General features: G+C 40.4%; 2 protein-coding genes across 2 annotated transcripts; one reads left to right on the top strand and one right to left on the bottom strand.

Moving 5' to 3' along the window:
• Positions 1–657: 657 nt before the first annotated feature.
• LOC125234618 (pyroglutamyl-peptidase 1) lies at positions 658–7,145 on the bottom strand. Its single transcript, XM_048140941.1, has 3 exons — positions 6,805–7,145; positions 5,271–5,506; positions 658–1,733 (listed from the first exon to the last, which is right to left on the bottom strand). The coding sequence occupies exons 1-3, from the start codon at positions 7,027–7,029 to the stop codon at positions 1,511–1,513; spliced, it is 684 nt and encodes a 227-aa protein (XP_047996898.1). The 5' UTR covers positions 7,030–7,145; the 3' UTR covers positions 658–1,510.
• A 204-nt stretch (positions 7,146–7,349) lies between these two features.
• Positions 7,350–13,109, top strand: LOC125234616 (dnaJ homolog subfamily C member 2). The gene is made up of 3 exons (XM_048140940.1): positions 7,350–8,451; positions 10,509–10,652; positions 12,198–13,109. Exons 1-3 carry the CDS (start codon positions 7,582–7,584, stop codon positions 13,044–13,046), a joined length of 1,863 nt encoding a protein of 620 aa, XP_047996897.1. The 5' UTR covers positions 7,350–7,581; the 3' UTR covers positions 13,047–13,109.
• The last annotated feature ends 2,604 nt before the right edge of the window (positions 13,110–15,713 follow it).

Raw genomic sequence — 15,713 nt, 5'->3', positions numbered from 1 at the left:
ACTCCTAGCGACTACTACCGTGAAAATATTACGTCTTAAATAGTTACTGGAATTCCAAGACATATTGGAAATTCCACCCATGGTAGTGATTTTTCCTCCTTAATTTTATTTTAGTCATGGGTTACAATATTTTAGTCATATCAAACAAATTTCGACGATTTCGTAAGCATTTTGGGCGAAAACTTAACATTCATTAAAGAAAATTGCAGCAAAAGACCAACTTTCGTGACGGATCACGCGAAATCTATAAGTGCTAGAACCAAAGTGTTAATGAATGATTTGTAGTAAATTTATTAAGGATTACTTCGTTCCTACGCGCTTTTCCTGTATCTTCAACAGTTTTGTCAGAAATCGAGAAAAACCGCATTTTTGGCACTTTAAGGGAGGGTAGAGGGGTGACGCAGAGGGGGGAGGAGTGGGGAGGGTTGATGAAAAATAACTTCAGTCTAAAACGTACATATTTCAATTTAAAAAAACCTTCCATTAATTATGCCGTAATTTTAGCTAATTTCCCCCTACTAATTGGTCTAAGCGCGACAGCGGGGAGCGGCGGCCATACATTGGAGCGAGACACAGCGATGGGACTTTTCATTCGCACGTATGGCTGCCGCTTACCGCTGTCGCGCTGACCAATGTCGTGGCCGGGCCGTTAGGCCTGATTAAGGCCTGATTTAGACGGCGTGCGAACTCGCATGCGATTTTAGTTACATTGCGGGCTGTTGAGGTGACATACAATTTTGAACAGCCATCAAATACCGCAATGTAATAAAACTCGTATTAAGCTCATGGTACATAACATTTATAACTGCCCGGTTTTGCGTTTTGTATAGAAATGATCGTAAAAGTGAATAAAACTATTATTTTTATTATAAACTATGTTTTATTTACAATAAACTTAATAGTAGATTACATTCATTTTACGAAAGATGATTTATAATGCCAGTACGCCAAAAATTAAACGAATCTAGTCGAATTTCACATTCAAATAAAATAATTGGAAATAATAACAACATTTCTTTAATCAAACTGATCAAACAAAAAAATATTTGATACTATTTTACTGAGAAAATGACAGATTTGTGATTCACAGTTAAAACATTTAACCAGTACAATTAACATAGACTATCTTTCTCTTTCCCTACAATACTGGACAGTATACATGTCTAGAAATGACAAAAAGGTACTAAAATATACATATAAATAGTAATGACACATAAATATTAGCTGCGACTGCGTTTTATTACCTTAGTTTATATTTAGTTAAATTGATAATACTTACATGAGAGGACGCAGCCTGAAGCTTTCTAATAAAGTCTACCAAATATATGTTTAGTAAAATCGCCATTTTTTAATTTCTGCTCCTTTTTGCCATACAAGAACGATACGCTAAAAAGCGTGATTAATAATACTCTTGGCTACGGGCCCGGCAGTCTAAATAAAACCGTTACTGGCGTATAAATTGTCTCAGTTAAAGCGCCTATTATATTTAAAGAAAATCAGGTCCTCACAGTTAAACCTCGTTAGTGTCCTGTAAGCGAACCTCCCACATCTTCCCAACAGCATCGTCGACGCCATCTCGCTCTCGCAGCTGCGTCAGACAGAGAGACACGATACGCTCAAGGCCCTTGGTGACCCGGGCCGTGTCCCACACATTCATGTCGGGAACGTGGACGAAGAGCGTGCGAGTGTTGTCGGCGGCCAGGGATGTGTAGTAAATGTACTCGCAGAGGTATCTGGAATAAATAAATAAATATTATAAGGACATTCTTACAAAGAGTGACTGAGCCCCACCCACAGTAAGCTCAAGAAGGCTTGTGTTGTGGGTACTCAGACAATGGTATATATAATACAGAAAACATCCATCATAATCATCCTCCTTGTGTTATCCCGGTATTTGCCACGGCTCATGGGAGCCTGGGGTCCGCTTTGACAACTAATCCCAAGATTTGGCGTAGGCACTAGTTTTACGAAAGCGACTGCCATCTGACCTTCCAACCCGAAGGGTAACAAGGCCTTATTGGAATTAGTCCCGTTTCCTCACAATGTTTTCCTTCACCGAAAAGCGACTGGCAAATATCAAATGACATTTCGCACATAAGTTTCGAAAAACTCATTGGTACGAGCCGGGGTTCGAACCTGCGACCTCTAGATCATAAGTCGCACGCTCTTACTACTAGGCCAGCAGCGCTTCTACAGAAAACATCCATCATGACTCACTAAAATACAAGAACTATGAATAACTTCAAAACTAAACAGAGCCAAGTTTTAACAAGCGGAAAAAGCCCAATAAAGTTACGTCAAGTTTTAATAATAAAGAAAAAAATTTAAAATTTACGCTACCGGCGGAACTCGGACCCGCATTAGTGGCAGACTAAGCGGCCGCCGCCGGACTTCGCAAATCTTTCCATTCCTTTCCTTATGCATAGTGCATACACACCTTTGGGGTGGCGTAGAGCGACATCTACCGACAGACGATTACATCATATAACGACAACGGAGTTTGAGAATTCACCAGTAATAATCCATACTAAATCTAGTTTTCCTTTAATATAAAAACTAAAGTTCTACAGCCGTGTTCCTGAAACCCCGCCTAAAAGCGAGCGTAGGAACACTTGAAACACCCCAGGGAATTAGTTCATGGGAGTAGGACATACCCACTTGGCTCTCCGGGGCCAGTATAGGATCTATAAAGTATTTCTCTAAAAATCAAAGAGGGTTTTTTTATACTATGTCGGTGGCAAACAAGCATACCCGCCTGATGGAAACCGGTCACCGTAACCTAAGGACGCCTGCAACTCAAGAAGTGTCATATGCGCGTTGCCAACCCATTTGAAACTTGTACACTCCCTTTTGCTGTGTTAAGTACACTGATGACTTAGCCAGGTTAGGGCTCCGTGAGCCATGATTTAAAGCGCCGCAAACTAAAAAATATTGGGAACCTCTGACTGAGCTATGCTTTCTGCAGCATAACATAAATAATTCTCAATTCTATTCAAATGTATTTCATGCTAATTTTAACACAATGATAAAAACAATTTTGGGTATTTAAATCATTTAAAATACTTATTATAAAGAAAATAAAGTAATAAGTAGGTACTTGTGACGCACAATAGCCCTAATCGAGTTAGGCATTGTGTAATGTAATTAGAAAATATCCATAATATCATCAGTCAGTAAACTACCAGTTTACAATTGATAAGATACAATTGATAAGTTCGTTGCCTCGTGTCACGTCGTCATTTTATTGCTATTGCTAGTTATGATATATTTACATGCAATTACCTCTTATTGTTGTTTGCAAAGTCAATGATCATTGCAGTTGATACAATAGCACATTAAATCCTCATGACGGTGAAGTTACATGACACATTTAATCAATCTACTACCTATTGACTGTATTACATACTTACTTACTTAGTTGGCGCGATAACCCAAAATGAGTTTTGGCCTCCAACACAAGACCACGCCATTTTGCTCGGTCTTGAGCGGTATCGCGCCAGCTTTCGCCGACGCCGAGCTCACAGAGGTCAACCTCCACTCTATCCGCCCAACGATATTTTGGGTGACCAGCAGGACGGCGTCCATACGTACTATTCTACTATAAGCTATTAACTCGTCTACCTGCGTCCTTAGACTCAACAGCAGTCATCCTGATTAAGTTCAGCGCAAATCCTGGAGACATCCAGCTTTGGATGAAATTTGATAGCACCTCCGCCAGGGGGTGGACAGCGGAGCACTGAAAATGATATTCCTGCCGGTTTCAGTACACCTGTTACTGTAAAGTAGCTAATAAACGGCTACACCCTACCGCGACCTTAGAATTATTTCACGTAAGTGAGAGCGAAAAAAAACTCTGTCTCGTTGACTTGCAGGAATCACGATAGTATGACCTTGGAGCGGTGCAGGCGTAGCGTATGTCAGCATTGTCAGCATTTTATGTCTGCTCTCACCTGCCAGCATCTTTAGACTCAATAGCAGTCACCTCTTCATCCTGATTGAGCTCAGCACATATCCTGGAAACATCCAGCTTCGTATGTAGCACCTCCAGACCTCCACCAGGTGCAGTCCTGCTATTGTCGGCAGGGCAGTGCACTAAATAGTCCTGTAGCTGTTACAACTAGCAGTGCGCTAGGTATTACTGTAACTCTGCACTCACCTGCCAGCGTCTTTAGACTCAATAGCAGTCAGCTCGTCATCCGATTCAGTTCAGCACATATCCTGGACACGTCCAGCAAAATACAAAATCATTTATTCAGCAAATAGGCCACAGGGGCACTTTTACATGTCAACATTACAGAGTATTCATTAAACTTAAACAAATGATTACTTCGTACGTAGCCTTATAGCACCTCCACGAGGTGCAGAACAACAGTGGTCTGCACTGTCTGCAGGGCACTACTCTAAATAGTCCTAGTCCTAGTACAACTAGCAGTGCGTTAGGTATTACTGTAACTCTGCACTCACCTGCCAGCGTCTTTAGACTCAATAGCAGTCAGCTCATCATCCTGATTCAGTTCAGCGCATATCCTGGAGACATCCAACTTCGTATGTAGCCTTATAGCACCTCCACCAGGTGCAGAACAACAGTGGTCTGCAGGGCACTGCTCTAAATAGTTCTAGTACAACTAGCAGTACGTTAGGAATTACTGTAACTCTGCACTCACCTGCCAGCGTCTTTAGACTCAATAGCAGTCAGCTCATCATCCTGATTCAGTTCAGCGCATATCCTTGAGACATCCAACTTCGTATGTAGCCTTATAGCGCCTCCACCAGATGCAGAACAACAGTGGTCTGCAGGGCACTACTCTAAATAGTCCTAGTCCTAGTACAACTAGCAGTGCGTTAGGTATTACTGTAACTCTGCACTCACCTGCCAGCGTCTTTAGACTCAATAGCAGTCAGCTCATCATCCTGATTCAGTTCAGCGCATATCCTGGAGACATCCAACTTCGTATGTAGCCTTATAGCACCTCCACCAGGTGCAGAACAACAGTGGTCTGCAGGGCACTACTCTAAATAGTCCTAGTACAACTAGCAGTACTTTAGGTATTACTGTAACTCTGCACTCACCTGCCAGCGTCTTTAGACTCAATAGCAGTCAGCTCGTCATCCTGATTCAGTTCAGCGAATACAATGGAGACATCCAGCTTCGTATGTAGCCTTATAGCACCTCCACCAGGTGCAGAACAACAGTGGTCTGCAGGGCACTACTCTAAATAGTCCTAGTACAACTAGCAGTACGCTAGATATTACTGTAACTCTGCACTCACCTGCCAGCGTCTTTAGACTCAATAGCAGTCAGCTCATCATCCTGATTCAATTCAGCGCATATCCTGGAGACATCCAACTTCGTATGTAGCCTTATAGCACCTCCACCAGGGGCAGAACAGCAGTGGTCAGCAGGACACTGTTCTAGGTAGTCCTGTCGTTGGTAGCCTTTACGGTGCGCTTGCGTTTCCAGCGTCAGGCATTCTGCTAGACCCGACACGCCAACATGGATCATCAGCTAGAACATGGAAAGAATTTAATGATACAGTAACTTTGTCGTCTGAAAGTATGGGCTCGTATGCGTCAAATCCGGTAGTTCTGATTTTTTGCAGACTTGTTTATGATGTTAGCCTAATGAATAATCCAAGTTTGTGACCTCGAGCGCCGAACGCAACTTTGTCAAAAATAAAAAAAAACGCAAAAAAATCGTTTATTTTTCAAATTTTGGCGATTATAACCCTAAAGGACAATTTTTTTAAAAAGATTCCTGAGGACGTTTTAAAGTAGACTAATTTTGCTACAATATGGTACTAAAATTGTTTCTGTAGACCCAACAGTTTATGAGATTAAGCCTTTCAAAATTTATGATTTTTTTCGAATTTCTCAAATTTTTGCAATATTTTATACGTCACTCGAACTATGGACTTCAGGCTGGTCAGTCCATGACGTCGATGCCGACCTCTCTTAGGCACTCCTTAGTGATTCGGGCTGTATGCGGCGGATCAGTTTTACTTCTTAATAGGAGGAGAATTAAAAGCTATACTTTTAAGATTAGGATGTGCATGATATAGCCTAGCCCTGGACTACGGTCAAATATAATGAAAAATGGTGCTGCATGGAAATAATTAGTTGTTACTTGTATGTCGGATCATATGGGGTCCAAAAACAAATGTAATTAAAAATTGCAGCTTGAAAAAAAAAATTGTGTAAAACTCTACTTTTGTGTAACAGAAAAATAAATAAAAAAATACTAAGAAGATATCTTGCATGGTGATTCTAGAAACATAAATATCATGTAAGTAAATTTACCTACATAGGATTTTTTTTAAATTAATGAGTTATTTTACTGCAAAATTATTTACTTGTGTCATCATACTATAATCACTAGAATGCATAAATGAAAAGTATACTGTTATGAAATTACACATGTCTATAAAGATTTTCTATTGTTTAATAAATGATTAAAAAAACATAATAAATGATATAGCATTGTGAAATACATAGGTACTGTTAATCTCAATACCTAATAAATATCCGTTGCAGTAACCAATTAAGTCTTGTCTGAGCAATCATAAATATTAAATATTATTAAATTAAAAGTAGAAATTGTTTTGGCTCTGTGTTCAAAATTATTTTGATGTGTATGTTCCCCAAGTACAAAGAAATAAATTATGAAATGTACTGAAGATAATGTAATTACAAATACTCCACTAGTAAACAGAACGATATAATGAATTAATTATTTACATAAAATTTGTTAGGATTAGCACAATCAGTATAACAACTGTATGTTTCACATTCAAGGCAAGTACCTACCTTAGGTTCATGCGTGTCCCACAGCGCTGGTACGAACTCGTCGACGTTGCTGTAGGTGACGGGCAGCTCCAGCGTCACCAGCTCTATGTTAAGCTCCTTCTCCAAAACCTCCTTGTTCATTAGTTTCACCGCCTCCCAGCTCGCGTTCACGGGGTGCCCCAGAAACGGACCGAACCCCGTCACCAACACTATCGGCTTGAAAAACAAGTCCATGTCGTTGCACATCTTTACCGCACAGTACAGCTCTCTGTGATTATCTGAATAGTTTAATGCAGAATGCAAAAATTAAAGCGAATTATAAGTTTTTGTTTCACAATGTTTTGACGTTTATGATAAGAATGTCATTGTCAGGTGATAAGTCGTTTTAGTAGGTTGGCGGCATTGTACTGTTGAGCAATTGTTGCCATATGAAAACATATAGGGTCTTTATACATGAGGGCTGTCGAAATCCGCTGAAATAATGGTTTTGGTTACAACACTACGTGGAAAAGTCTCGGTCCTTCAACCTGTCATTCGAGTTTTATCGTTCATTCGTTCATTTTAAAATGAACTGAACGTAGTCCTTGATATTTTCATGGCGCGTTTTAATTTTTAATAAAAGATGTGCTCTATAAGTTAACATTAAAATTAATAATTTATTGTAGTTATAGATACAGTTTTAGTTATTCCGTAATACAATTACCAAATTGGCGGTGGGCAACTTAATGCTGCAGTGTTTACTCAGTTATAGGTTATGTTAGGGTCGAATCCATATTTTATAAAGAGACCTTATTTATAATGACGGAGGGCGAGTCTAGTAACAATACGCGGACGGTGGCAGTGCCGTGCCCGTTCGTGAAGAGGAAAGTGGAATGCGTGGGAGCGGCGTTCCTGAGATACTTTAATATAAAATGCCACGGCGAGGATGCTTTGTTCGAAACGTCCCAGGCGAATGAGAAGTCGGAGGAGGTGGTGTTCGAGGATGACGTGGAGTACCTGCGGAGCCTGGACCCTAAGGAATGGAAGCAGCAGGACCACTACGCGGTGCTGGGTATGAAGCAGCTGCGGTACAGAGCGACGGACGATGACATAAAGCGCGCGTACAGACAGAAGGTGCTGCGCCACCACCCGGACAAGCGCAAGGCGCAGGGCGAGGACGTGCGCAGCGACGACGACTACTTCACGTGCATCACTAAAGCGTACGAGACGCTGGGCACGCCCGCCAAGCGCCGCTCCTACGACTCTGTAGACCCGGAGTTCGACGACTCTGTACCAACGGCTAGTGATGTTAAAAAGGAGGGTTTCTACAAAACGTTTACGAAGTTGTTTGAGCAGAACGCGCGCTGGTCGGAGAAGCGCAACGTGCCGCTGCTAGGGGACGATGACAGCCCACGCGAAGCCGTCGAGCGGTTCTACGCATTCTGGTACGAGTTCGACTCGTGGCGCGAGTTCTCGTACCTTGACGAAGAGGAAAAAGAACGCGGGCAGGACCGGGAGGAGCGGCGCTGGATCGAGAAGCAGAACAAGGCGGCCCGGGCTAAGCTGAAGAAGGAGGAGATGGCGCGGATCCGGTCGCTGGTGGACCTGGCGTACGCACACGACCCGCGCGTGCAGCGCTTCAAGCAGGATGATAAGGACAAGAAGCTCGCTGCCAAGCGCGCCCGACAGGTAACTAACACTACCAAGTTCTCTTGATAGGGGCTCTATACAGAGAAATATGGGAGAGGCCTATGCCAAAGGCAACCAGACAAAACGTCTGCGGAGAAAGGCTAGCAGTAAGGGGCTATGTAAGGCTTTGTAGCGCCTATGTTGCTGATCTATTGTGATCAGAAAACACTACCATAAACATGCATGCTACATGAAAAATTTAAAATTGTTGGCTTAAATACTTCACATTGTTTACTTAAAAATCCTAAATTGCATTTTAATCTGACTGCCACTTCTTCTTCTTCTTCCCAGACCTTGTCCCATTTACTTGTCCTATTTACTTTAATCTGACTGCCACTAACTAGAAACTTTTGGGATCCTAATTAGTACATTTTGTTCATGGAACTCAACTTTGTGTGGTGTGTAAAGTAAAGCGTTTTAGCTTCTAATTTGGTGTACAGATACAGAATAAAACCTCGACATAGACTTCGTGTCCTTATGTTTTATCGCACCAATCATGTGCTAGCGTTACTGGTACGGTCAACCAATTTGAATCCTAGGCCAGTCTAGAACCCTGTCTTATTTAAACCATGTTCTATTTGCCATAAGAAGTCACATTGACGTTTACTATGCAAAGGTTCTACAGTGGCCTAGGATTCAAATTGGTTGACTGTACAAGAAAAGAAAACGTATATTTTACTTGTACTTTCTATTATCAAATCTGTCAATTTCAGTAGCTTACTATGATGCTTTTAACATATCCAAGCAGGCAATTATGGTTGCGCGATAAATGATAAAACGGGACACACGATAGAGAAACACGAGTGCGATAGGGGCGGCCCGATGTTTTAGCGCGACCATAATTGCCATGCAGCTTCCTGTATCTTAAAATAGTTATCTTATATTGTTTTGCATTCTCTTCAAATAAATACACCTATGAGCAAGACATATTTACATTGTCACATGAATGCAATTTATATATTGTAAGGATGCAGTTTTGTTGATCAAGTTCATCAGGTTACTTAAATTGATGACTCACTTGTGATAAAGAAGTTCCTAGAACAATATGCAATGCAAAACATAATACTTTATAGATGCAGTGCAAATACACACTAATAAAATAAATGCCCTTAGGCTAATAAATGCCAAATTGCCAGAGCAGTTTATTTTGAAGACTAAGAAAAAAACTCCAAAATAGTGGTGACAGTTTCTAAGTTTTAATATGACATATATCCTAATTCCCGTATCATGTTCTTTCTCCTTTGCCCTAGGGCACTTCATAGGTGCAAACTCAGAAGGGCCTCCACAAGATCCTTCCACGCCTTGCTATCTTGAGCTACGCTTTTCTCCCCCCATGGGTCATAATCTCGAATTCATTCTTCTAGCAAGTAGGCCCCAAGGGTACTTTTTGTAGCAACAAACTAATCTTTGTTTTACAAGGGGGCAAAGTTGTTGTTTCACGGCACCATTATTGAAGCCCGAGTACAGATGTGCCGACTGAAAGTTTCCAAAATTCTGAAATTTTCACATAGGAAAACTTCGGAAACTTTCCATACTTTGTATGGACAATTGTATGGATGGACACTTTCCATTTCATAAATTTAAATTCCCTTTATTTTTCGTGAATTTTTCAAGAAATTTAAGATTTTTTTGGAAAGTTTCCGCAACTTGCACATCACTAAGCCCGAGCAAGCGAAAGATTACGATATTGAACCGCGAGCGTAGCAAGTGGTTCAAAAAGTGGAATCTTGAGCGTTGCGAGGGTTTTAAGGCACAAAGGTTAAACAAACTTTGCCGCCGAGTGAAACACAAAATTTTTCATCACACCAACACGAACAAAATATTGACTATAAAACATCAAACTAAATCAAATCTATCAATTTGTTCAATATTTATAATTTAAAATCATCATTTATAGGTAATTTCTACCAGCCAGCTCAAGATATCAAGTTAAAATTTGTATGAAATTACTTTGCACTCTTGTGGATAAAATGCAATTTTGCTATCTGTTTTCGAATAGCAACGCAAGCCTTTAACAGTTGGTGTGGTGAAAAATGTATTATTTCTCTAAATTTCAGGATGCCGTACAAGCAAAGAAAGCTGAAGAAGAAAGGCTCATAAAGGAGGCGCTGGCGGCCAAGCAGAAGGCAGAGGAGGCCGAAAGGGCGCGGATAGAGGCTGCTCGTGCCGAGAGGGAGCAAGTTAAGAAACTACTGCGGAAGGTAAGTGAAGAAACAATGTCTAAGGGAAGCAGGGGACACTGCCAGTAAAGGCAGAGGAGGGGGATTCTAGTAAAACTAGTTGACTAGTAAGAGCAAGGCAAGAAGAAGAAAGACTTAAAGCTAACGCGGCCTAACGCGCACGGATAGAAGCTGCACGTGCCGAGAGGGAGCAAGTTAAGAAACTACTGCGGAAGGTAAGGGACTATCCACACTAGTGAAGAAACAGTGTCTAAGGGAAGTAAGCAATGCTGGTAGTAAAGGTAGGAGCTGGTAAACTGGTGGTAAAACATGTGAGGCTCATAAAGGAGGCGCTGGCGGGAAAAGGCAGAGGGCCAAAGTAGCGGCGGAGAAGGGCAAGGGGAGCAAGTTAAGAAACTACTGCGGAAGGTAAGAACCACTACTATTTAAAAATATTTTAAGCGGGTTACTCACGTATTAAGTCAATATAGCGTTCGACATGTTTCGGTTCAAGTATGCGTCGCGCTCTCGACATGTAAAGGCGGGGTGTCGCTACTCTTGAGAAAGGTTCTCGAAATTGAACCGAAACATGTCGAACGCTATATCGACTTAATACGTGAGTAACCCGCTTAAAATATTTTTAAATATGTATGAGTCTCACGGGAGTTTTATAGTTAAAACCACTACTATTCTATCATGATGAAAATGGGATCAGCGATGACCTGCTTGTCGAATACATACGTCATAGCTTGTCTGAAGTAAGTTATCTCAATCCTAAACTCACCACGGTTTCAGTTCTATTATACTATTTGGTGAGTAAGTCAAAGCTTGATGACATAAGCAAACAAAGCAAAAAAAGCTTGAAGATCGGTCTGGCTTAGCGCGTAGTGACCCTGCCTGCTATGCCGCAGTCCCGGGTTCGAATCCCGGTAAGGGCATTTATTTGTGTGATGAGCACAGATATTTTGTCCTGAGTCATGGATGTTTTCTATGTATATAAGTATTTGTATATTAAATAATATATATCGTTGTCTGAGTACCTGCAACACAAGCCTTCTTGAGCTTACCGTGGGACTCAGTCAATCTGTGTAAGAATGTCCCAAAATATTTATTTATTTATTATAATTCCACCAAACAGCAGCCAAACACCCTACTTATAGTGATGAGTTGCCGACACAGCTATGTCATTAAAGAAAAATATTAACAACATTAAGACTCATGAGGCACGCTGAGAGAATTGAAAGAATTAAATAAATAATTAAATATTATAGCACATTCTTACACAGATTGGCCGAGTCCCACGGTAAGCTCAAGAAGGCTTGTGTTGTGGGTAGAAAACATCCATGACTCAGGAACAAATATCTGTGCTCATCACACAAATAAATACCCTTACCGAGATTCGAACCGGACTGCGGCGTAATAGCAGACAGGGTCACTACACGCTAGGCCAGACCGGGCGTCAAATTAAACTTCATAGGTAAGGCTGACTTTCGGCGCTTTCTGGCGGATTTAAAAAAAATCTCGCAAGTAAATTCACTATAGTGCCTAGTTTGTTTTTATGTCCTGACAGCAAATTTAATTTTACAGGAACGTAAAGCTCTCCGAGACACGTGCAAGGCCAACAACTACTACGCACAGACGGACGACGAGACCGTCGCCCACATGGCCGCCGTCGAGAAGATCTGCGAGATGATGAAGGTCCTCGAACTGCAGCAACTCGTCAAGAAACTAGAAGCCAACGGCCGGGAAGCCTTCCTCCAGACTGTCAAGGAAGCCGAAGACAGGCTCGAAGAAGAACGACAGTCACTCTTCGAAACCAAGAAAGAACAAGAACAGAAAGTCAAGAAAGAAATAGCATCCAAACTACCCATGGAATGGTCCGTTGACATGACACAGTTACTCATCAAAGCGGTCAACTTATTCCCAGCCGGCACTAACCAGCGATGGGATGTTGTTGCCAACTTCCTCAATCAACATGGAACGTTCATAGATGACAGACGTTTCAACGCTAAAGAAGTACTCGCTAAAGCTAAAGATCTACAAAGCTCAGATTTCTCTAAAAGCAGCCTCAAGAAAGCCGCTAACGAAGAAGCGTTTGATACATTTGAGAAAGAAAAGAAGAAAGCGGTCAGCGTTGATGACAATAGTATATCCAAGAGCGACAGTGGATCGAAGCTAGTCAACGGCACAGCTAAACCTAAAATGAACGGAGATGTAGCAAAAGAGCCTAAAGAAGTCAAAGAAGTAGCCTGGACGAAAACTGAGCAGGAATTGCTCGAGCAAGCCATCAAGACCTTCCCGGTCAGCACTCCAGAGAGATGGGACAAGATAGCGGACTGCATCCCAAACAGATCCAAGAAGGACTGCATGAAGCGATACAAGGAACTAGTAGAATTAGTGAAGGCCAAGAAGCAAGCCGCCAACTTAGCTAAATAACATTAAATGACGCCTAGTTCTGTATCAAATTGTAAAATACATATTTTTATGGGATTGAAGTGATTTTAGAATTTGATTTCCCTTAAATTCTGTCAATATTGTTCTGAATCTAATTATTATCCCTTATATTTCCAGAAAATTACTAGAATAACATGAAAATTTAATACGACAATTTTTTGACTTCATTAAATTTTAGTTTTGTTAAACTAGCATTATATCTGCGATGGCAATGTTCAAAATGAATAACATAAGATTTCAGCGTGTGCATAGCGTGTCTCTATCAATCTTCCTTAGTGTGACTGTGTTTCATTCGCTACGGTACATAAGCGTTACATCTTGGCTAGGCACTTCAGTTTGAACACCTCGCTCGCTTAGATATTATGCTGCTGACTATACAATCAATATTTTACGTAAATTGCAAGAGACCTTTCGGACTAACGAAGTCCGGTATTTGTCATTTAATTTTGAACTATTAATAGACTAATACTTATTTTCAATAACCATTGATAGATCATCAACGCTCAAGGGACACCCTTAGCGTTACAAGTAACAATTCTGAATAATATCTTAATTTAGGTACTATTCTTCTAATAAATGATTTTGTTACCAAGCAAAGAAGATTTTTGGTTTATTACCCCCGAAACGCCAAGAACCTGAGTAAAGATTTGGAAGGGGAAGCGGTTGTGACACATTTCAAGGAAGTCAAAAACACTTCAGTAATTTATGGAAATAAGTATGGAACGTCTAAGGTGGAAATTTGCTACCATGTGATGATGTGCCAACGGAAAATTTCCATAATTGCGAAATTTTCAAGACAGAAAATTTTGAAATTGTCCTTATGTTTGTATGGTGATTGTAAGTTCATAAATACAAATCTCCTATATTTCTTGTGAAATTGTAAAATTTCCAAGAACTTTTCAATTTTTTGGGAAAGTTTCCGCAACTTGCACATCAGTATAGCTACCTGCTGCTTTGGTCCAAAATATATTATTATTTGATTTTGACGTACAAAAAAAATTCTATCCTTAAAAAAAGTGTACTTTACTTCCATTCCAACACCAAGAAGAAAAGCCTCACTTTGATCCCTCTTAACGAGGAAGACACACGCACATTGAGCCTGTGGCATTCGAAGGGTTACAACAGTGACGAATCTAATTATCATTTCATTGTGTTGTAGGTACTTCCATTCATTTAAATAATTCCCACGGTTTTTTAAATCGCTCAATTCGATTAAAACTTGGTAAATTGGTTTTCCCATGCTATTCCTCTAATTTTTAGAGTCTTAACTATGTTAGAGTGCATGACTAATTATGTACTTACTTGTGTGCCACACCATAGTCAACTAAAATTCTGAACAACTTCTAGAAGTTCTAAGTAGGTATGTATTGTCGAGCAAAAGGAGCCCATAGAAAGAGCTTTACTGAAAGATTTCTCCCGTACCAGTGTTTTTGAGATTTTAAACAAACAAACAAGAATACGACCAGCCTGATAATAAGTAGTCTCCGTAGCCCATGGACGCCTGCAACTCCAGAAGCAATTGTGCATTAATTCACTGTCTACCTACTAACAAAGTTATAAGTAGGTACATTTTATGTTTGTGTATAACATTACTCATTAGGTACATACAAGAGTTTATTATTTGCATTAGGTAAGTACAATACTTTGCCATAAAGGTCCTACACTAGTAATGCTTTGTTCAGAGTAGATAAAGTTCATGCCCTTGAAGCATTAGGTAGGTACTCGATGAATCATTCGCTATGATAGTAAATTATTATATTCATACTACTTACAATGTGATTGAGTGCTTGCTCTTACTTAACTGGTAGGTAATCTTATACTTTTAAACGAGCAATTCTTGTATATTTATTTATATATATATTTATTTACACTGACGATCTCGGAAACCGCTCTAACGATTTCGCAGAAATTTGTTATGTGGGGGTTTTTGGGGGTGAAAAATCGGTCTAACTTATCCTTAGGTCCCGGAAAACGCGAATTTTCGAGTTTTCATGCGTTTTTCTTCGCGCGCCATCTCGTGTGCAGTAGTTGTACTGTTAAGACAGAATTCTTTCGGTCGATGTAAGTACTATTTATTGCAAACACTAGATGGCGACACAGGTCAAGGCTAAAACGAATAGAAAATACACTATTTGAGTTTTTGTGGCGAAATGCGCGCCATCTCGTGTGGAGTAGTTGTGTTGTTAAGGCTGAGAATTCTTTCGCTCGATGTAGGTACTATTCATTTTTGAACTAGATGGCGACACATGTCAAGGATATGAAACAGAACCGAGCGAAGCTCGGTTGCCCAGATATTGTCATTTCACTGCAATAAGGTTCTTAATCCAGCCACCTCACTGTTGGTGGATTAAGAACCTTATTGCACTGCACGACGGTACAGTGAAGGATTTTAATAAATTCAAAATATATATAAAATATAAATATTCCTCCTGACCGATTTCGGCCACAGCGACTGTTTGTTAAATTCTAAATATTATTTTTCCCGTCACTAGCTCGGAAACACGTGTTTTGTCCTTTAATACCAGCGGGTAAAAACACATTTTATCCACTAGTGGGTAAAGTAATTTGACCTTGAATAAAGTCAAATTAACTGCTCTAAAATTGATAAAACTAAGTGAATCTAGTAATAAAGATGATTTACCACCTGTG

Source organism: Leguminivora glycinivorella, chromosome 16 (genome assembly GCF_023078275.1).
Source record: "Leguminivora glycinivorella isolate SPB_JAAS2020 chromosome 16, LegGlyc_1.1, whole genome shotgun sequence".
In the NCBI taxonomy this organism is placed as follows: domain Eukaryota; kingdom Metazoa; phylum Arthropoda; class Insecta; order Lepidoptera; family Tortricidae; genus Leguminivora; species Leguminivora glycinivorella.
This window is presented reverse-complemented; position numbering and strand designations above follow the sequence as displayed.

Bases quoted from the DNA above. Each gene is read 5' to 3' on its own strand.
- LOC125234618 (XM_048140941.1), bottom strand. From the start codon at position 7,029: ATGTGCAACGACATGGACTTGTTTTTCAAGCCGATAGTGTTGGTGACG. The intron at 5,507-6,804 runs GTAGGTACTTGC...TCCATGTTCTAG, and splicing joins GGGACACGCATGAACCTAAG to CTGATGATCCATGTTGGCGT. The intron at 1,734-5,270 runs GTGAGTGCAGAG...TATTTATTCCAG, and splicing joins GAGTCTAAAGACGCTGGCAG to ATACCTCTGCGAGTACATTT.
- LOC125234616 (XM_048140940.1), top strand. From the start codon at position 7,582: ATGACGGAGGGCGAGTCTAGTAACAATACGCGGACGGTGGCAGTGCCG. The intron at 8,452-10,508 runs GTAACTAACACT...TCTAAATTTCAG, and splicing joins CTGCCAAGCGCGCCCGACAG to GATGCCGTACAAGCAAAGAA. The intron at 10,653-12,197 runs GTAAGTGAAGAA...TTAATTTTACAG, and splicing joins TTAAGAAACTACTGCGGAAG to GAACGTAAAGCTCTCCGAGA.